Source organism: Hyperoodon ampullatus (genome assembly GCF_949752795.1).
Source record: "Hyperoodon ampullatus genome assembly, chromosome: 10".
Classification (NCBI taxonomy): domain Eukaryota; kingdom Metazoa; phylum Chordata; class Mammalia; order Artiodactyla; family Ziphiidae; genus Hyperoodon; species Hyperoodon ampullatus.
In genome coordinates this window covers 70,740,406-70,762,035 of record NC_136923.1, presented here as the reverse complement: position 1 = coordinate 70,762,035, position 21,630 = coordinate 70,740,406, and the positions used below count along the sequence as shown (strand labels likewise).

At 41.9% G+C, this 21,630-nt stretch overlaps 1 protein-coding gene across 1 annotated transcript in view; it reads right to left on the bottom strand.

Annotated features, from left to right (window-relative positions):
• Positions 1 to 999: 999 nt before the first annotated feature.
• The window catches only part of DNAH8 (dynein axonemal heavy chain 8), a gene marked incomplete at both ends in the record, with an annotated part of 333,524 nt that continues 312,893 nt past the window's right edge, over positions 1,000 to 21,630 (bottom strand). The window contains 5 exons of the mRNA XM_079713152.1: positions 1,000 to 1,287; positions 4,105 to 4,226; positions 15,666 to 15,855; positions 15,939 to 16,091; positions 19,202 to 19,358. Coding sequence (XP_079569278.1) covers positions 1,000 to 1,287; positions 4,105 to 4,226; positions 15,666 to 15,855; positions 15,939 to 16,091; positions 19,202 to 19,358 — 910 coding nt within the window. The remainder of the gene's footprint in view (positions 1,288 to 4,104; positions 4,227 to 15,665; positions 15,856 to 15,938; positions 16,092 to 19,201; positions 19,359 to 21,630) is intronic.

Here is a 21,630-nt window from a genome sequence, read left to right as displayed (position 1 = left end):
GAGCAAAGGCTAACACATTAGCATAAACTCACACATGGGTCCATTTTATTCAAGGGAAAAGTGGGTTTTATTTGAGAGAGATGATTGCATCTGCTAGACTCCTTTTAGGATGCAACAAATTAATACTTATAGCTTTTTAAAATTCAAACATTCCGAAGTGTTCTAACATGAAGATAGGACTTTATCTAAAAAAAATAATAATTATAATGGAATACAATTGCCTGGAATAAAAAACCTTACTTTAGAATTGTCTTTTTAAATATTGATATGAGGCTAAATGTCCATTGACAGATGAATGGATAAAGAAGACACGGTACATATATACAATGGAATATTACTCAGCCATAAACAGGAACAAAATTGGGTCATTTGTAGACATGTGGATGGACCTAGAGTCTGTTATACGGAATGAAGTAAGTCAGAAAGAAAAACAAATATCATATATCAATGCATATATGTGGAATCTAGAAAAATGGTACAGATGAACCTATTTGCAGGGCAGGGATAGAGACGCAGACGAAGAGAATGGATGGGTGGACACGGAGGGGGAGCGGGGGTGGGATGAACTGGGAGATTAGGATTGATGTATATACACTAACTACTGTGTGTAAAATAGATAGCTAGTGGGAATCTGCTATAAAGCACAGGGAGCTCAGCTCAGTTCTCTGTGATGACCTAGATGGGTGGGATGGGGGACGGGGTGGGAGGGAGGTACAAGAGGGAGGGGATATAGGTATACGTATAGCTGATTCACTTCGTTGTACAGCAGAAACGAACACAACATTGTAAAGCAATTATACTCCAATAAAAAATAATAATAAATAAATAAATATTGATATGAGGGAAAACACATACACACAAGCGATTGTAGGATATCAACTTTTTAATTTAGAAAGAGTAATTAAGCAATTATCAGGGAGAAAAGATATGCCTCACCAAGTCTCTCAATAGCACTGGCCACCCACGTGGCTCCTCTGCCCTCATCAAGTGGAAATGAACTTACTTGATGTCACACAAAAGGGCCACACCTCTCAAGATCCAGTGATCTGGGGACAGGACTGTTCGCAAATACACCACGGTGATGAAGGTCAAGTCAGTTCGCCTCGGTTTCTTGTAAATAGGACACACATACAGCTTGGGGTCCTTGGGCGCTGTGGAATTAATGGCGAAGATGTGCAGCACGGGCAGCTGCGTGAAGAGCACCTTGGGGGTGGATTCCATGAGCTTCCCGTTCCGTCTGTCCCAGGCTGCTCCATCCAAGTACAGCCCATAAATATACACACCTTCCTGGAAGAACCAAGCGTAAGGTAACAGGAATTTTTTTTAAAAATTAGGTGCTCTGAGATGGGCATCCAATACTGTAAAAAAGGTTGTCAGTTTGGAAAGAAAATGTACACCAATCTTAAAACACTACCAGAAGAAGGAAACACCACTGGACGCATTCCAGCGAAATACTGAGCCCAGTGTTCCCCTGTGGCATAGCTTGAGGCTATAAGCGCTGTTGAAATGTTCCTATTACTGGAGATTTGAGCCTGGGGGTGGCCTGCCTGGGACTGCGAACTTAGCCAGCGGCACCAAATCGCCTCTGCAGGGAGACGAAAGTCTCTGACAGGGGTGGTGGGAGCACAGAACAGGACTCAGAGCTGGATGCCACTCGGGATCTCAGCCTACGCTGGCCAAGCCAAAATGCGGCTCTAATTTCATCTCGGTTGTCGGATCTAGTGAGACGAATAGCCAGGTCTGACCAGCAGCCAGGTCTGGCCAGCAGGGGTTCGAGCACCCTCAGAGGCTGGGTGTGGTAGAGGGAGAGCAGGTGTGATGGGCGTGGGGGGAGGGCGGTGAGGGCGGTGAGAATTGGTCCAAGAGTGGTTGACCTCATCCTTGTGTCTCTGTCATTCACACAGTAGGACCTGCCCTCAAGGGCCTCATCATTAAATCAGGAGACAAGACACACACACACACACACACACACACACACACAACAAAATGTAAAAGACATGACTTGAATACCAGCACACGCTTGTTAGAGGGGCTGCCTGATGAACAGCACTGACTGAGGCTAAGTGCAGTGACTTGAGGTGAAAGGTCAGTAAGGCCTGGAATGTTCGGGGACCCTTGTGGAGGAGATGGCCTTGAAGGGTGAGCTGCGTTTGGAAAGATAGAGGAGAAAGGGTGGGCATCCCAGGGAAGAGCAATACTACAAAGAAAGGCAGGATGAGCAGCAAAGCCCAAGCATTTTATAATATTTAGCAGCAGGTTCAATGGTTATGAAAAATAAGTTAGGGCTTAACTGTGGAAGAGTGTAGATGCCAGACTGAAGAGCCTGAACTTTATTCTGTAGGCAGGGGGCAGCCATAGAACATGTACTCAGTCTTTAGACTTTTTAGAAAAGAAGTCTAAAGGGAATCACGGTGGAGGCTCCAATAATCACGTAAGATCATAAGATACACTTATGTAGAAGATGGTGACCAGTTTTCCATTTCCAGTGAGGGTAGGGTAAGGGGAAGTAAACATAGATTATAATAAAAGAGGGGGAGATTAGCTGCAAAGTGTTTTCTGGAATCCCTCATGTGGGCTAACAGTATAAGAACCATACTTTTTGAACCAAAACCTGAAGTACATGATTTGACAGTAAAACCATGGACAATCCCAGAAAATCAGGACATATGATACCATCATTAAGTCAGTAGGTGACAATTACCACATGAAAATACAACCACTCAGGCATAATCCAATAGTAAACTGTATCCTTTTAGGCTCCTTTCACTCTAAGAACTTTACAAAGTCATAGTTAGAAGGTGTTGTGGATGGAATAGTCCCTTGCAAAAACTCATGTCCACCTAGAAGCTCAGCATGTGACTATTTGGAAATAGAACCTTTGCAGATGTAATTAGTTAAGGTCATAGTGGACGAGTATATGACTGGAGTTCTTATAAGAAGAGAAGAAGAGACACAGAGAAACACACAGGGAAGGAGGTCACGTGATGAGATAGGCAGGGGTTGGAGTGATGCAGCTACAAAGTCAAGGAGCACCAAGGTTTGCCAGCAGCCACCAGAAGCTAGGTGAGGGCCATGGAGCAGATTCTCCCTCAGAGCCTTTAGAAGAAACCAACCTTGCCAATGCCCTGATTTTGGACTTCTGGCCTCCTGAACTCTGAGAAAATAAACTCCTGTTGTTTTAAGTCACCCAGTTTGCGGTACTTTGTTACAACAGCCTTAGGAAACTAATACAGATCTTGGTACCAGGAAACAGGATGCTGCTGTAACAAATACCCGAAAAAGCTGGAAGAATTCTGAAGGCATAGTTGAAAAAGCCTATGTTTCCTTGAATCTAGAGATTGTTGGTGGAAATATGGAGGTTAAAGGTGCTTCTTCTGGTGGGATCTCAGACAAAAATAAGGACCATGTTATTGGAAACTGGAAGAATGGTGATCCTTGTCATAAAGTGGCAAAAAGGGCCAGAGCTTGGAAATCATCTGGTCCAGCCCCCTGATTTGACAACCAAGGGAATAAGAATCAGAGAAAGGGAAGAAGGAACTAAGATTTATTGAATATCTATGTGGTGTTTGGAACCAAGCCTACATGATCCCATTGAAGTCTCACAGCTATCTTTATTGAGGTTGAATCATCATCCTCATTTTACAGATGAAGAAGTTGAGGCTCAAAAGAGTTAAAGAACTAGCCCGAGTTCAAAGGGCAGGTAAGTGTCTAAGCAGTGGCTCCCAGGGGTGTCTGCTTATCTTAGAGCATCTGCCCTTCCCCCACCCAGGTGTCCTTCCGCACACGGTCCTGCAGCTCTTGTCAGTTCTGTGAGTACCCCACAGCAGTGGATGGAGACGGGTGGAAAATCCTTTTCAGCAAACACAAGTGTAACTTGTAATTACAAAGAAATGCAGTCTGGGGAGTTCCCAGTGCTTGTCATTCATTCCCACTCTGGCAAATGCTGGAGGTGTTGGCATGGAGGTCTCCAGGTTACAACCGAGGAAACCCTCGCTGCAAAGCCAAAGGACTTAACGGAGACACTTATAGGTCAGTGTTCAGCAGAACTTGAACTTTGAGCCCCAGCTGCAGAACTGTCCCTGCTGTTGCCCATTTGGCACCTACCGCAGGGGGTGACGTGATCTCCTCCTTGGTCTGCCGCAGAACCTCGTTGTGAATGGTCACGGAGTCCAGGGCCCAGCCTTTGTGGGCGCGGGTCACTTCTTGTCTCATTGCCGTGAGGAAGCCTTATAAAAAGAGAAAGAAATGATTTTGATGCCTTGGTGCAGTCCACTCTAGAAACAAGAAGGGGGTCATGTTAGTTGCTTATCCATCTCCAGATGCGTGCCCACCCAAGAGGAGTTGAGATCAAGTCTCAGGGGGGATATTTCTTTCAGTGTTTTGTTTCAATGAGCTAAATATGCCTTGCCAGCTGACAGCAGGAAAGCAGCACCCTCTCTGCCTCAGACAAGGTCTTGGTTTAAAATTCTCCTGGGATTTCAACCACTCGGGTCTCCTAAGGGTTGTAACCCAGTGCTAGCTTATAGTCTCTGTTTGAAGATCCAGTATCTAGGAATAAGACTGAAATGGTCAAATATTCTGAGAACAACATTCCAATTAAAACTTCAATCAAACCATTATCAGCGTCTATTTGCTACCATGGAACAATTTCATTTAGTCTAAGGAAATAAGGCATAATGCCAAAATAGAAAGCCCGACTTTCGGTTTGATCAAACAAAGCAATCACACTGGAAAGGAAAGCACCATGTTTTAATGTGCATAATACAGTTATTTTAAGACAATACATGGTTCTGTATATTGTGGCCTTTCTTTTAACTTAGTATTTGCAAATCATGCCATTCAATTCAATAAAAGAAGTCTATCTTGTAGAGCAGCATTTAATGTTTAAAAAGTACACCTTAAACTTCAACATGGACTTCAAAATCTTAGGAAAATTTATCTGTGACCTATATATTATATTTTGGCCTCCATGTTAATACTGGAAATCATGAGGCCCTTTACTCATAATCACGAGCACATTTTGGAACCTGTGTGTCCCTACTACTCCTAGATTTGTGAACTCTGAGAACTTTAATGCACAAATCACCACATAAGTGATAATATTTTATCAGGTTTGAATGGGAGTGGAAAGAGGAGGGGAAGTTACAAGGCATAATGGCAGGCGGTGAGTTAATATCCCTTGGAATTAGAGAGAAAGAATAGGACCCTAGCCTGCTTAGTGAGAAAGTCAAGTTCTCTCCATTCTCAAGCCCCTCCCTCATTATTAAATTAGACACTTGGGGAGGCACTCATTCATTCATTTGTTAAACCTCTTAGGAGTGGCCACCATGTACCAGGTACTGCTCTAGGTGAGATGCCCACAATGATGAAGAGGCCATCCATGAACCCTGCATTCAAGGAGCTCAGTCTAGAGGGAACGTAGACATACAACACGATGTCGTTATGAGTAAAGATGTGAGAACAACATGGACCACTCGGGAGGACAGCTCAGGGAAGGCTGAATTGAGAAGATGAAGTTGAAGATGAGTCTTGAAAGGCTACGTAGGAGTTTTCCAGATGGGACGATTCCAGTTAGAGGAACAGCACATGCAAAGGCATGCAGGTCTAGGCTAAAGGTGAGGAAATGATGGCAGATGAGGTTAGAAAGGTAGAGGCAGGATTTTTCAGGGTCAGAGTTTGGACTTGGTGACTTTGTGGATGGTGGGAAGCCACTGAATATTTGAAGCAGGCAAATAATTTGGTTGTATTTGCATCTTATAAAGTTTACTCAGAGCCCTCACTAAAACAGGATTTGGGCGCTCAAGAAGAACCCTTGCGTTAATCCAAAAGAAAAGTTGGTCAATCAACCAGAGTAGCTGATTGAAGGACTTTTATAAGTGATTCTTATAAGGTCGTAGTTTCATAAAACCAAGAGTGCCAGCAACTGCTGGTCAAGGCCTATCCGTACTGTACGTGTGGAGTCACTTGAGGTGATCTGATCAGTGTGATTATGTTGACTTCCATTTGAAATACTGGGGATCCCATTTTTTAGTAGTTAGTAGTTAACACGTTGTGTGTTTGGTAGTCAGGTATATATGACCACAATAATAAAATCCAATTCTCCCTTCTAAGTGACTCTATGAAAATGTCATTTTCATCACTCAACATTAAGCTTGCATTCATGTGGAGTATCAGACACTGTGTATCCAAGTAGAGTACCTGGAATTAAACTGACCCTATTTTATGATATTTTAGAATTCATCACTGATCTATGAATCTATCAATACAAGGTCATAATGCACAAGGCATGAATCCTGGTCTTAACCATCCATCTGTACTAGTTGAATAACTGGATTTTTCTACTATATTTTAAGTTCCAAATAAATTGCAAATTTGACCTCACTCCATATGGCACTCAGGACAATGCCATAGGTGCCAGGGGAGGGATGAGAGGGGTTCTCTCTTATGTAACACACCCGAGACAAAGACTTCAGTCGTTGGTGGAGAGCTCTGAAAAACTCTAGTGTGGTTAAGGAGAGACCATCTTCTCTCTTCTCCCTCCTGGGGAATATGCATGATGTTGCCTAGCTGACTTCAACAATAAGCCTCTTAATGTTTAGGACGCACTCTTGGCATGTCAGTAGATGGAATCTAGAATACATATTACCTTGAGCTATTAAGAAAGGAAAATGTTAAATAAATAATTTGAGGCCTGAGAGTGGAGGGTGGGAAACTGTTCCATGGGTCATTCCCACTCAGAACATGAAGAAGATACATATTTTTTTTCAAGTCTTGATAGCTTTTTCTGGCCTCCTAAAAAGAAGAACATGAACTTGCAGAATTCAAACCATAGTGAATCCACTGAATTGCTCTTTATTGAATTTAAAAAATGAATGACCATCTTTCTTGTAGACTGATATCAAGTCTAATGGAATCAAAATCTCCTGTTTTCTGAAGCCTATATAATTTTAAAAGACTATTGATATATTTTTCTTTATAAAAGCTTGAAAAGTGGTACTATTGTCTTGGCATTAATTTAATTTTAATAATTCTTAAAACAAACTTCAATCATCAGTGGTGGAAAAGTGATTTAGATGTTCATGTGTTTGACTCAGAAGAGAGAAACAAACAGTTGGGGAAAGTCCTCAACAGAAATAACCTACTCTTTATGAGATTTAACCACCCACATGAAAATGGGTGATTTAACTATTCAAACATCTGAGTGACATGTGGGCTAACTGAGGTGCTTTAAAATTTTTTTTGCCTTCCAACTCATACAGCGTAATGAATTCTTGTCAAGCTTGTTCTTTCAAGAAATACACTTGAGGGACTTCCCTGGTGGCACAGTGGTTAAGACTCTGCACTCCCAATGCAGGGGGCCCGGGTTCGATCCCTGGCCAGGGAACTAGATCCCACATGCATGCTGCAACTAAGAGTTCACATGCCACACCTAAGGAGCCCGCCTGCCACAACTAAGGAGCTGGCGAGCCACAACTAGGGAGCCTGCCAGACGCAACTAAGACCCAGCACAACCAAATAAATAAATAAATAAATAAACATCTTCCCAGCAATCAATAAAAAACATTAAAAATTTAGATATATATAAAAAACGCACTTTAAATCTTGGATCATACTTTGGAAACTCAGGTCTAAAATAACACTTGTTATGTCTTAATTCCTATAATAGTCCTGACCCAACATTTCAGCAAACAAATTACTGTTGTTTGACATGTGCAATCAGTTGGCTTGAAGAAAGCCGTAGGAGGCTTTCGGTATCAATTCAAACAACGTCTTGGAAGAGACAAAAGAAATAACTAATCAAGAACGTTGCTCTTCTCAATTTTACAAGGAGTTGGTTGGTATTCTGTAATAATGGTCCTATAGACAAAGTTTTTTTTTTTTCTTTAATAAATGAACCAGTCCTTATGTAATGGGCTTATGGTTGTTCAGTATTTCCTGTCTTATCAGTTACTAAGCCTCCCGTTAGCATCTTGGAAGATGAGGACAAATGCTGTTCCTGCCATAACTTTATGACAGGCAGTTTTTTTCCCTAAATGAGAGGCAAATATGGTTCATTGGTAAGTTAAATAAAAGGTCAGAAATCATTAAACAAAGATGGGGATGATCCACCCAGTTGAATAAAAATGCCCCAGGGACACTTCCTGACGCTTTGCTCGATGCTGTAAGGCAGGAACCTTAAACTTGGCTGAAAATGAGAAATATCTGGGAAGTCTTTAAAACTCCCGCTTCCCAAGCCATAGCCCAGATCAATAAAATCAGAATCTCTAGAGCTGGGACCAGGCTTCGCTACTGTTTTAAGGCAGGGCTTCTCAAACTTTAATGTTCATACTTATCACCAGGGGAAGGAACACTTACTAAAACACTAGTTCTGACTTGGTAGGTAGGTCGAGGGTAGGTCCTGAGGTTCTGCATTTCTATCAAGCTCCCAGGTGATGCCGCTCCTTCTGGCTGGTGGACCACATACTGGGTGGCAATGGTCTAAGGCCCAGGTTCCTCACACATTAAAATGACCAAAGGAGCTTTTAAAATTAACTGTAAAGAGTCTAGAGGTCTTATCCCCAGAGGTTCTGATGTTGTTGGTCTGGGGCCCCAGGGATTAGCATGTATTAAAAGCTCCCCAGGTGATTCTACTGTGTAGGCAGGGCTGAGAACCTCTGCTCTGTAAAAAGATCTGCATGACAGGACAATGAGAGATCACGGACCCGTATTTGTTTTCAGAACAGATTTGACAAGTGGGAAGAGAAATGCCCCATGACACAAGCAAAATATTAGGAAGGCTGTCAGTAATACGAGCTGACTCTTTCCAGAGTCCCCTGAGATGCATGTATTCTCTGAAATGTCATTAATCCAGGACACAGTTGGCTCTGGCAAAACCTGAGTACAAGCCAGAGAGCTGGGGCTAATTCTCTTGGCCAGGTTGGCATCAGCTAACCCTGCCATGTCTCATGTGCCAAAATGTACTTCCCTGCACTGCTTTACCGTCTTCATCCCTTCTCTGCTACTTTATGCTTCCTCTCCCTCGGACCAACCTCGTACCTCCCCGCTCCCTCCCAACCTTTCCACTGTTCCCTCTGGAGTGGTTCTGTGGTTAACAGACTCTCCCATATTTTCCACCTCTTCACAGAACATTCTCTCCATCTTCTTGCCCTTACTGGAAGCTGTCAACTCTGAAGACACTGTCCTCCCCAGTTGTCCCTCCACCTTTGATGAAAATCTTTGCATCTTTAACAACCACACCCTCTGGCCCCATGCTCCTCCCCTCACTGTCCCTGCCAAGTGCCCATCTGCCCCCACTCACTGAGCCTCGTGCCACCTTCTGGGTCTCTTCAGTATCCCACTCAGCATCCTGACCTCTCAGTTCCTTGACCCCATCATTTCTGAAGACCTTCTCCTCAACTCCACCCCCTTTTCTTCACTTCCTTCCTTGTTTAGTCTAGACCCATCCTTTTCATCACTTGCCCAGCAAACCCCCAGTGCTAAATGAATCCAAATGTCCTCCTTCTTACACCTATTCCAGGCTGCTGAACAATACTGAGACCGTCACACAGTTGCCACCACGGTTTAGCCATCACCAGCCTCGACGGGATTGTCAAAGTCACTGAGCAATCCTTTCCTTAGCCCTCTTTCTCAGATTTCTGCCACTCTGCTTAAACCTCTCCTCTAACACCTTCTTGCTCCTGAGGTCACTTTGCCTCCTTAGTCAAAGAGAAAATAGAAAGCATCAGATGGGAATTCTCTCAACTTCTTGCCACCAAACCAACAAACTCACTTGCATTCCTTTCTTGTTATCCTTATCACAATGGGTGAGGTGTCCCTCCTCCTGCTTGGAGTGCATCTCTCCACTTGGGAGCCATCCCTTCCTGCCTCTTTTACCCCTCTCTTGTATCCTTGTTCTCTCTCTCTCTCTCCTGGCTCCTTCCCACCAATATTTGAATGGGATCAAGCCTGTCCTATCATTAAAAGAAGAAGGAAGAAAATGTTTTCTTCTTACAGCTGCTCCTCCAACTTGCTTCTCCTCTTCCAAGCCCAATTTCCTGAGAGAATTACCCATGTTGTCCATCCTTATTCTCTGTCTCTCCATTCCCTGTTCTCTCACTCACCCTGCAATCTCATTCCTCCACCTCCTGACCCACTCCACAGAGACTTCTCTTGCCAGCAGTCTCCTTGTTGAGGAAGCCATCTGACCCCTTGTGGCCCTGTCTTTCTTGACCTCTGGCAGCATCTGTCCTTCCTTCCTCCCCTCCCCTCTCATCTTCCACCACACTATGCATTCCTGGTTTCCCTCTTTCAAGCTGTTAGGATGTTAGGGGACTCGCTACAAGAGTCAGGGTGATCTGGAGGGTGGTGATGCACAAGCAAATATAGCAGAATCCTGTTGAGGTTGGTTTGGGAGGAAGATGAACAGATGGTAGTACTGGTGAGGTTCACAGGAGGATGGAATAGTCTACGATGGCAGTTGGAAGTAAGAATCAGAAGCTCACACTGGGACTTTCGATGAATCGGTCCGTAAGTAGAGACGAATAGTTGCATCTATGCAAATGGCTGAGGTCATCAGTGAAGGGGCCAGGGCCAAGGGCAGAACTTGCCTGAGAAGAGCCTACAAAGTGGGCTGAGAAGCAACCCCCTGAGAGGTAGGAGGAGAACCGAGGAAGGTGATGGATGGAAGCCAAGGTATGAAGTGAAGTTAGCAGGAAGGTCACTAGATTTGGTGGCCTTGGAGACAGCAGTTTCTGTATAATGATGAAGCCGGCCAGATTACAAGGGCCTAGAGGATTGGTAAGGAAGATAACCGTGGGAAGAGACCAGAATTACAAGGGATGTGGTTGAGACTGAAGCCAGTACATCTAAGTGTCTCCCCCACAAAGGCAAGAAGGATGGGTTGTTATTCACTTGGAGGCATTTCTAAGGTGTCAACAGTCCTTCTCTGGTTCTGGGATTCGGGGTCAGGGTAGTGAGTGCTATCACCCAAATTGAGGTTTGGAGGCCTGAGAGGTCCCTTCAGACATTAGGGGCAGCTCTGGTTTGGCAAACAGCAGCTCGGGTACACGCTTAGGATTGTTACAAGATTAGAAGAAATCCCCAGACTGTTCCAATCCTAAAGTTCTATTAATAACCCTGGTGCACTCCTCTGCCCAACAAACATCAGGCTTTTATAACTATCCTCAAGGCAAGCATTCAGAAATTGCTGGTAGCTGCCGATGTTGCCCTGAAAACAATACACAGGCAAGAGGTTGTAGGTGATTTTTACAGGAACAAAAGATAACAGGACAAAAATTATGCATCTCCTTGCTTCAGTAAAATCTCCTCTAACTGAAAATCTTGATTTGTAGTAGTGAGTACTAAGTTGTAGCTGATTTCTGCTGCAACAGACTGGCGTGGCTGGTCAAGACACTGAGGAACAAAACAAGAAAAACTAGCACAGTCTGGCATCCAAATGGCATCAAGCTCCAGATTGAGTTAAACATTTGGAAAATAATGATATTGCACCGTTCAACCTAACATCAAGGTGTGAGACCTAGAAAGCACGTCCAGCCTCGGCTGCCCTTTCCTTAGCAGCGCCTGTGAGTCACGCCGAACATCGAATGGCAAAGCGAGGCTATCTATTAAGAGGTTCTGGAAGTGGAACGCAGGCAATCCCCTGGCTTGAAGTCAGGCTCATGACCACTCATAATCTTTAAGTTTAAACACATCCCTACCTATGACACACACACACACACACACACACACACACATCAGAATCTAAATCATGTGTGCATGATGCTCTGAAAAGGTACACCTGTGGGAACAAGCGACCACAGAAATCCTTTGAGAACCCTGAGCAGCACAGTCTTAAACAATATGTGAATGTGTGTGCCAGTGACTGCTGGGAAGCCCCAGTGGAGCACAAAGGTTCTACTGGGCCTGAGTAATCTGCTGGGAGGCAAATTGGCACTGCCCAAAGCTGTGTCATTGAACAGATGTTACAGGGTCATGGGTACAGAGAGCTTGACCACTTTAATAATCAAATCTAATTGCCACCTGATTGAGCTCATCATTTGCTACAGAAATGATTGTGAAGGGGGCTGAACGTACCAGATCCAGGGTGGCTGGCTGACTCAGTTTCTTCAGTATGACAAAATGTCAGACTACCATAAGGCAACGGAGCAGGGCTACAAACAGCGTGAGCTCAGACACAGACTAGGGGGCAAACAAGGCCTGTCACCTGTCCCTGCGGTGGTCTGGGCCTCAAAGTGACTTAGGCCTGAGGGGCACTCACCAGAGGCATGATGGGAAACACACATCAGATTGTATCAGATGCCACATTAACATTATAAGAACACAAAACAAATGGTCATAGGTGAAAAAAACATTTTCAAGTGTTTTAAAGTCTAGGTAATTTTGACTATACATATTTGTGATGAAACTATGACCTCTTTGCAAACTGCATTGTGCTTTACTTAAACGTGTTTTTTTTTAATTAAATAATTTACTTAAATGTTTTGAGCCAAAAAAAAATTATTTCATTGAGGGGGACTGGATTAGAAGATATAAAACCCAGGAGATACATCATATTGAGAAATCAATCACGGGTGTCAAAAGGTGATCAGAGAGGCTTGCTGTAATCTCTATGCTTTCCAGATTTGGCCAGGTGATATGGAACAGAAAGTGATTTGTCTCTCATATCAAGAGAAGGAAAAGGAAGCAGAGAAATGATTAGTATGCAGGGAAAGTTGACCTCCACTCTTCTGTGCTACAAACAGAAAGCAATCACAGATAAGGGTATGTGTCTGGATGCTTGTGTGTAAAGGTAGGATGCTTGAATAAGTCCGAGACTTTCTGAGACATAGAGAGCCATGAGAGAAAGAATCAAAACTCAGTTTAAAAACAGAAATGAAGAAAAAAAAAAGAGAAAGGATTAATATTATTACAAGTAAAGACAAATAAGAAAACTGATTTGTATTTATATTTCTTTAAATGTTGCTCTGGTTTGTAGTATATCTTAAGAAATAGTAACAAAGATTAGTTCATATTAATACTTTGCTATTGAAAGTCACATTTCTAATGGAAAAAAGCAATCACTCACAGAGATTGTGTGCTGTGATGTACGACTTAGCTATGTCTATGGAAAGTCAGGGATGAACCAACCCCACTCCCTTGGCTTCTAAATATCAAAACTACATTTAATGATCTTACTTTTTAAAAATATCACTGATCCTCACACCTTTGCCAAACCCCAAGTCTGCCAACACACCTCCCCACCTGGATGTCCCACCAGCACAAGCTGACAAATCCAGAGCTCCCTGCTTTTACTCCCAGCTGGCCCCTCTACCAATGCTCCCTGTCTTGTACCTGGCCTTCAGCCTCAGCCATTGCCAGTCCCTGCTCTCTCAAAGGGCCCCATTTAATCACTCCATCAAATCTGCCTCCTTCTCTGCACCTGGTTAAGGTCTCAGGCTGTCTCCCCTGGATCCGGTAAAAGTCTCAGTGCTGTGGACATCCTTCTTTCAGTCTACAGTCTGCCTCCACCTGGGGTTATCTTGTGATCTTTGGTGACTTGCTGTTGCCTTTATGATGTAGCCCAAACTCCCTTGGAAGACATCACACTCCAGCCTCACTCCCCAACACCCCTGCTCCTGCTTCCCAAGCTTGGGCCACATCGGGCTTCTCTCCCTGGACATGCCTTGTCTCTGCTCTGGCCTCTCTCTGGGATGCTCTTGTCTCCAGTCCCTGCCTCTGCAAACTCTGCTCACTGCCTCCCGTGTGAAGCTCTTCTCAAGCCTTGCCTTGGCAGAATTGATCTTTCTCTCCTCTGTGCTAGTGTGGTGCTTTGTCCTCACTGGGTGGAACATTTATCAAATTATGTTGAAGTTGCTAATATTTCTGTCCTACTAACCAGATTATGGATTCCTTTAGGGCAGGAATTAGGTCTCAAATCTCTCTCTATTGAAAGCACCTAGCAGAGGGGCTGGCAAATGAAAGGTGGTTGAACAATCCTAATTAAGTTAAATACTATTTCTTCAGACTCCCAAGCCAGGAATTCCCTGGTGACAACTTACTCAAATTGAGGGCTGGTAAGGAGGAAAGAGACTCATAAGTAGACACATAAAACCTGAGAACCATAATAAAAAAATTTCCTCCCAAAATTCAATGGAAATTCTGGGAGAAAAAGAGATAAGTGAAATCTGGGGGCTGTCCTTCACAAATCTAAATTCTTTTGACATAACAATATACCATGTATAATTTAAGCTCATAAAAACCACCATGGTTAGGGTTTTAAATTTAGAAAATGTTAAGGCATTTGAAAATTCATGAAGTGAATGAATGTATGTACACAGAGGACAAATAAATGTCTCCTATTTTTTGAAGTATTATTTATACAAAGAAACGTGCACAAATCATAAGTATACAGCTCCATGAATTTTCACCAAGGGAATACAGCCCTGTAACCAAGATCCAGATCAAGAAGCAGAACATTTCCAAACACCCAAAAGCCCCCTAGTGCTCTTTTGCAATCACTGCCCTCTCCCACAAGGGGAACCATTATTCTTACTTTTAAGATCTGTTTTGCCTGTTTCGATTCCTTGTGTAAATGGAATCATACAATATGCATACATTACAATGTATACCTATGTGTACACTGTATACATACTTACAATGTGTTCTGTTTGACTTCCTTCACTTAATATTATTTTATGAGATTCAACCATACTGCTGTGAGTAACAATAATACACCCTAAATCTGTAAGTGTGAATGCTTCTTAAATTGTATAACTAATGGAGCTATAAGGTGCTGAACTGTAAGGACCCCAGCATCTCTTCATTCTAGCCAAGAATTACTTTAAAAAACTATCCATGTTGTAGTAAGACCAAAAATTGTCATGTTTCTAAACTTTTATGAACTCTATGAGATCTAGTCAGAAACTTATTCAGTAAATATTTCTAGAATGGAATGAAGGAATACATGCAGTGGAATCACAAAGCACTTTTTCAGGGGAGAAAAAAAAAAGCTGAGCAGGGACAGACTCCAGAAGTTCACTGAATAAAACTTTTGCCACATGATCATTTTTTAAATCAGTCTAATTTTCTGAACTCTAGGCACATTTTTTTTGCATATTTTGGTGCTTCATTTTTGTCATTTTCATAAACATTTAAAAACAGGTTTGAACAAAACTTTTCCACTATTTCACATTGTCCTAACCACGGACTTGCTTGCTGAGTGGGCGAGAAAAAAAAATGGAGTTTTGCCCCCATATTGTGGAAGCAATATGGCAGAAAGAATATCAGACTGAATTTGTAAAACAAATATAGCAGAATTATCTGTTGGTCTCCAATTCTGAAAGCACAGGTCCAGCATGCAGCAAGCTGTACCTCTATGTTTTTTTGTGGTTTTTTTTTTTTTTGCGGTACACGGGCCTCTCACTGTTGTGGCCTCTCCCGTTGCGGAGCACAGGCTCCGGACGCGCAGGCTCAGTGGCCATGGCTCACGGGCCCAGCCGCTCCGCGGCATGTGGGATCTTCCCAGACCGGGGCACGAACCCGTGTCCCCTGCATCGGCAGGCGGACTCTCAACCACTGTGCCACCAAGGAAGCCCTATGTTGTCTTGTATAACATACATTTATCACACAGTGCTACTATACAACTATCCACAACTTCCAAGTTTGCCTACTCTCCTATGAGCACCTACCTTGGGGATTAAAGAAACCAGTCATCCAAAACACATTGGGCCTCCCTTCAAATATCCATGTGGAAAACTGAGCATTTCTTTCCAAAAGTTCAGTAAACCAGAAGCCCAGTGTGGATGAATCCCAGGACACTCTTTTCCAGATCTGAGGTATACGAGCATCATACATATTGTCCAGAGCATCTCTCAAGTTCTGGGGAAAAGGTAAAGTTAAAATCTGAGAAAAAGAAAAATCAGCAAAAGAGAGAAACGACTATTGAGACAATAATAGCTCACCTCACTCATAATGATCGTTCCTTCAATGGCCAATTTTAGATCACTCAGGCTACTGCGAAGTATTGAGATGACTTTTTGCATTCTGTCAATTTCCTGTCTGAGAAATATGTTCATTGAATTAAGATGTCCCATCTTCATCAAACGAGCTTTCACCTAACACAAAGCATACAACACAATGACAGAGATTTTTAAAAAACCATCTGCCACTTCTTTTCCAATGACCTCTCCTTTCTCTATTCTTTTTCTTCCTCTGGATGTATCTCTACAAGCCCAAATGAACTCTAAAATATCTCTTGCAGCACCAAATTTGCCATTAAATTCCCCATTTTCTGGGCTTCAAAAACTACTGTTCAACTAAAATGATTTTTATTTCCTACTGATTGTACTTAGTTGATAATTGGAAATGTACTATGAAAAGCTGAAATAAACTTGTACCTTTTTTCCCTTTCAAATGATTAAGTACTAAGTGTCAATTAAATATCCTTTTGCAATCTAACCTTTATAAGTGCACAGTTTGGAATACTTTTTTTTCGTAGTGCCTGCAGAATTGTTATCAGAAATGTCACAGACAGTTTAATATAGCCAAAATCTTTACAGAACAGTTACCAATAACTATGATTGGCTGCAGTTTCCTAAGGTCACTATTGCCCTGGCTAGGGTGACTAAGGAGAGTCTTTCCTAGTCTAATCAATGAAAATGTTTGACTTTGTGGGAGGGCCATTAAGCACCTGTTCTTTTTTGTATATAATTTATTGGCCATTTGAAGAGATCAATATAAAAGCATCTGGTTGTGGGAACAATAAAATATAACAATTATTTGGAAATAAGCCAATATATATACACATTTCAATTTAGTGACATATGCCCAAGAAAAGATTGACTATGAATACTGGCAAGACCTCATAAAGATATCTGAACTTTCTGCTGGCCACAGTCGAAGAGATGCCAGAATAGGAGGGGTAAGGATAGACACAGGGAGTGGGAGAAAATTTGGAGTGAGGTACCAGTCCACACAATCACCAGAAAGCCAGTAAACTGTAGCGTTCTCTGCTGGAGATGCCCACTACCTCTTCTTGAGTCATGGAATATTAGAGACAGATGGGCTTCAGGCTCATCTGGACCATCCTCCTCATTTTACAGAACAGGTTTTCTGGCATGGTGCTGATGTTTCCTACTCAGCAATGAACACCTCTGCTTAACTGCAGCTGGGCAACTTCTAGTGTGTGAGGGATGAGAGGGAAGCAGTGATGTAAAACTGAACACCTGGACGGGACTACCTGCGCAGGTAGAGCAAATGATCTTGAAGTCCCAGTCAAATATGCCAATGGAGGTCCCTAACTCAGTCTGCCATACCAACCTTCAGGTATTCACCCAAATTCCTGGTTCTAGAACTTACATTTTTGCAGGCTCCACTGCCCTGTTCTCATCTTGAGCCCCTCAGCCTCCAGTGGCTAAAGAGCCTATATATCATTCTCTTTAAATCAGGACCGCTTTGTGGAAATTCACACTTTAAGGAAAAGGGAAATTATGGAAATACTTTTGCAACCAGCATTAGAAATTAAGCCCAGGTGTTGGCTACACTATCAAATCAATAGCCCGGGTAGCTTTTAGTATGCTAACAGCCCCAAACAAATCGCCTTGCCCTACTTAGGGTTTTAAAAGAGAGGCTTCCCTTGCAATAGACACATGCTTAATGTGTCTTAAAACTTAGACTCTAGAAAATCTAAGTTTAGTACTGATTTTACTTTGAGTATGCTTATTGTTCCAGCCTAAAACTGTCTTTCTATTAATAAGTGAAAGATTTGCTGTAGTCTTATTTAGAATTTTTATTATGTTTCTGAAACCAGGTAGTCTTTTCTACGCGAATGTTTTTAAGTCAATAGTATAATTACATTTCAATTAACTAAATTCACTTTACAGCCACATTCTAAAAAACACATTTCTTCTGTAAAATAAAGGACACTAAAAAGTAAGTGATCCTGGAAGAGGAAGCTGTTTTAGATGTCTCTTGGTACAAACTCCCTCCCATCTAGCAATCCGTTTAGGGACATCCCTCACACTCAGTTCCTGCTGGGATGTTGCCGGAACAGAGATCTTGGTGAAGTGGTCCCGACTAACCCTGAACAGCTCAAATTATCCCAAGGTCTTGAAATCCTTTTCTGGTAATACCAACCTGCGGTCTAGTCATACAGAGTAAATTTTATCTCACTTTCACATGCCGGTTTTTAAAATCTGTGAAGACAGTTATTATGCCTCATCTGTCTTCTGAAGATCATTTACAATGAACCACAGAAAGTATGTGCTTATAATACCTATCCATTTAAAAAATATTTTCTCCCCTGACTATAAACATCTCTATGTGAAGTCATTGATTTCAGTATCTTAGCCAAATCCTTGGTACCCATCTACACAACAGAAGCAAAAATTGTTTTAAGAAGCAAGAAAACGTTTTTTATTGTTGGGGGCACTCACTGCAGGTGGGAGGGCTGTAACAACAACAATGTAAAACAATCCCACTTTTCTCTTTGAATGTTTTTGTTTTGGAAAATATACTTATTTTTAAAATATAAATGTTATGCTAACATGTGATGGGTTTATTAATGCTATTTCACAATAAATTAATAAATATTTTTGAAAATTTTTAGTTTAACATTTCTAATATGTTAAATATCAGTAGTTATAATCCATATAAACAAGAGCTATTTGGGGTCCTCAATCATTTCGTAAAGGGGTCTTGAGATAAAAAAATTTTTTTGAGAAAAACTGAGGTTGATTAACAAGCAAACATCTGAGAGGTTCAAGAAATAGAAAATTATTGCCATCCAAACTGGGTAGTGAATTCATTTAAATGGCTTGCTTTCCTATTACCTGGCTGAGTGGATTGAGAGAATGAAAAGTATGGAGGGCAAGAGACAGAAAAAAGGGCTACATTTAAAAAATGGACAAAGTAGGCTTGGGTAAGAGAGGTGGGGAGAGATTCCCAGTCCAGAGGATTAAGACATCTGGAGACCCAAAGACAGAGGAACCCAAAGATGGGGAAAGGGTACAGAAAAGGCAATTGAGAGAGAAAGTGGAGTAGAAAAGTTCAGATTGTAATTTTGCAAGATGCTTGAGCAAGGGTAAGAAAGAGAAGACCAAAAGGTAAAAAAGAAGAATTGAGCAGAGAGAGGAAGGGACTGACTGAAACATACTGTCCCAGGACTGTGCTCAGCTTTGTGGAACCCAAAGACAGTCCTGTGCATCAGGCAGAAAGGGTATCTCACCTCATGTGGAATGTAATCAGGAGGCAGCTTGCTCAGCATATCTTCGGATAACCTATAAACAATGGCTTCCCGGGTCTCTCCCATGCCACCTCCACTCTCTTTGGGTTGAATGTTGGTAATTGTTTCAAGAACAGCAGAAGCAGTGTTACTCTGATACCTGACAAAAAGAACTGAACTGTTCAGAATGTGGCATGGAAACGTATGTTCAGAGATAGTTATCAACGTGAAAATTAAATTATGAATAACTTAAATCAAATCCAGCCAAAAAAGGGGGAAAAAGGAAAACTTTACCATCAACATACAGGAATGAAAAAACTAGAGGTCCATTCTACTTCCTCCTATTAGGACATCAAGAACATCTCAGAAATGAAAGCTCTCCATTTTCAGGGAAAGATTCCATGAAAGTCCTTAATAATCCAAAGCAGTGCTAGCCAATCTTGCTTGTAGCTAACCTCATGCTGGTCAAGGAGCCCACCTCCTTTTATTCTCCCCTGCTTATGGACTGGTCCTAAGAATCTGCCATTATATGACAATTTGTTAGCTTGAAGAGCACTGCTCATATTTCTTCACTGAATTATAAATTTAAATTTCCTTGGTCTTTTCTGTTTTGTTTTCTTACTTTCCCACTTGTTTTACAATTTCCAAAGTGTTCTATTGGCACCACTTATCTAAATGCAGCTACCCGTCTTTAAAATTCACATAATCTAGCAATTTTACACCTAAGAATTCATTCTAAAGAGAGAATCAGACATTTTAATTTCTGACAGTACAGTGCAATTGTTACCCTGAACAACTCTCCTGAAAATAGCTAAAAATGCTGGATAAGATATGAAAAACATTACTGAACTGGCAAGAAACTAAGAAATCCAGAGGGTCAAACAAAATATAGAATGAAAACTGGAATCCAGAAACATAAGCCAGATTTTACCAAGGGGGCATCAACTAAGCCCTGGTGTTCTTGCGTGTCTGTTGGGATGGTACAATGAGAGAATAGGTAACCCATATGCCCAAGGAAGAAAGTCTAATAGGAAACTCCTACATAAATCTGGGACTTCATAGGGCTAATCACTTAGTATAAAAGTAAACTAGAAATAACCCACTTGTCAGAAGGGGATGGTAGGTAAATCGTTCTACCTAGCTTGGTGGGAAAAAAAAATCTTTCCTAAGAATTCTTAATTTGTGATGTTAATTAACATTCATTCATTTACTTGTGTGATTTGAAAAACCTCAAGCTAAAGATTTATTTTCAGGTGGTCCCAGGAAGACACAGGTGGCATCTGGCGGATGTGAACATAAATCTTTCCTGGAACAATATGCCTTCGACCCAAGTCTCAAAGAATCCAACAGTTAATTTCCAATAAACATGAGCTCACAGTCAGGAGTTAAAAAACTCAGAGAAACAGGCACTGTGAGCAAGAGCCAACTAAACAAAAGGAAGCAGAACCAGGCCTGCAAAGATCTCTGACAGTGAATTTTCAGAGGCACATTATGTTTTTACTATATTGAAGAATAAAAAGGTGATTGAAAATATAAGTATGAAACAGGAAACTATAAACATGAATAGCTTATTTGAAAAAGAGCCAGATAGAACTCATGAAAATTTTAAAAATTAAAACCTGCATTAGTTTTTTTTTATTGATGCTGTAACAAATTACCACAAAATAAGTGGCTTAAAACAACATAAATGTGGGACTTCCCTGGTGGCGCAGCAGTTAAGAATCCGCCTGCCAATGCAGGGGACACGGGTTTGATCCCTGATCTGGGAAGGATCCCACAAGCCATGGAGCAACTAAGCCCGTGCACCACAACTACTGAAGCCCGTGCGCTCTAGAGCCCGTGTCCTGCAACTACTGAAGTCTGTGCGCCTAGAGCCGGTGCTCCACACAAGAGAAGCCACCACAATGAGAAGCCCGCTTTTAAGTTTTATTAGGTCCCATTTGTTTATTTTTGTTTTTATTTCCCTTTCTCTAGGAGGTGGGTCAAAAAGGATCTTGCTGTGATTTATATCAAAGAGTGTTCTGCTTCTGTTTTCCTCTAAGAGATTTATAGTGTCTGGACTTAGATTCAGGTCTTTAATTCATTTTGAGTTTATGTTTGTGTATGGTGTTAGGGAGTGTTCTGATTTCATTCTTTTACACGTAGCTGCCCAGTTCTCCCAGCACCATTCATTGAAGAGGCTGCTTTTTCTCCATTGTATATTCTTGCCTCCTTTATCAAAGATAAGGTGACCATATGTGCATGGGTTAATCTCTGGGCTTTCTATCCTGTTCCACTGATCTATCTTTCTGTTTTTGTGCCAGTACCTATGTCTTGATTACTGTAGCTTTGTAGTATAGTCTGAAGTCTGGGAGCTTGATTCCTCCAGCTCTGTTTATCTTTCCCAAGGTTGTTTTGACTATTTGGGGTCTTTTGTGTTTCCATACAAATTG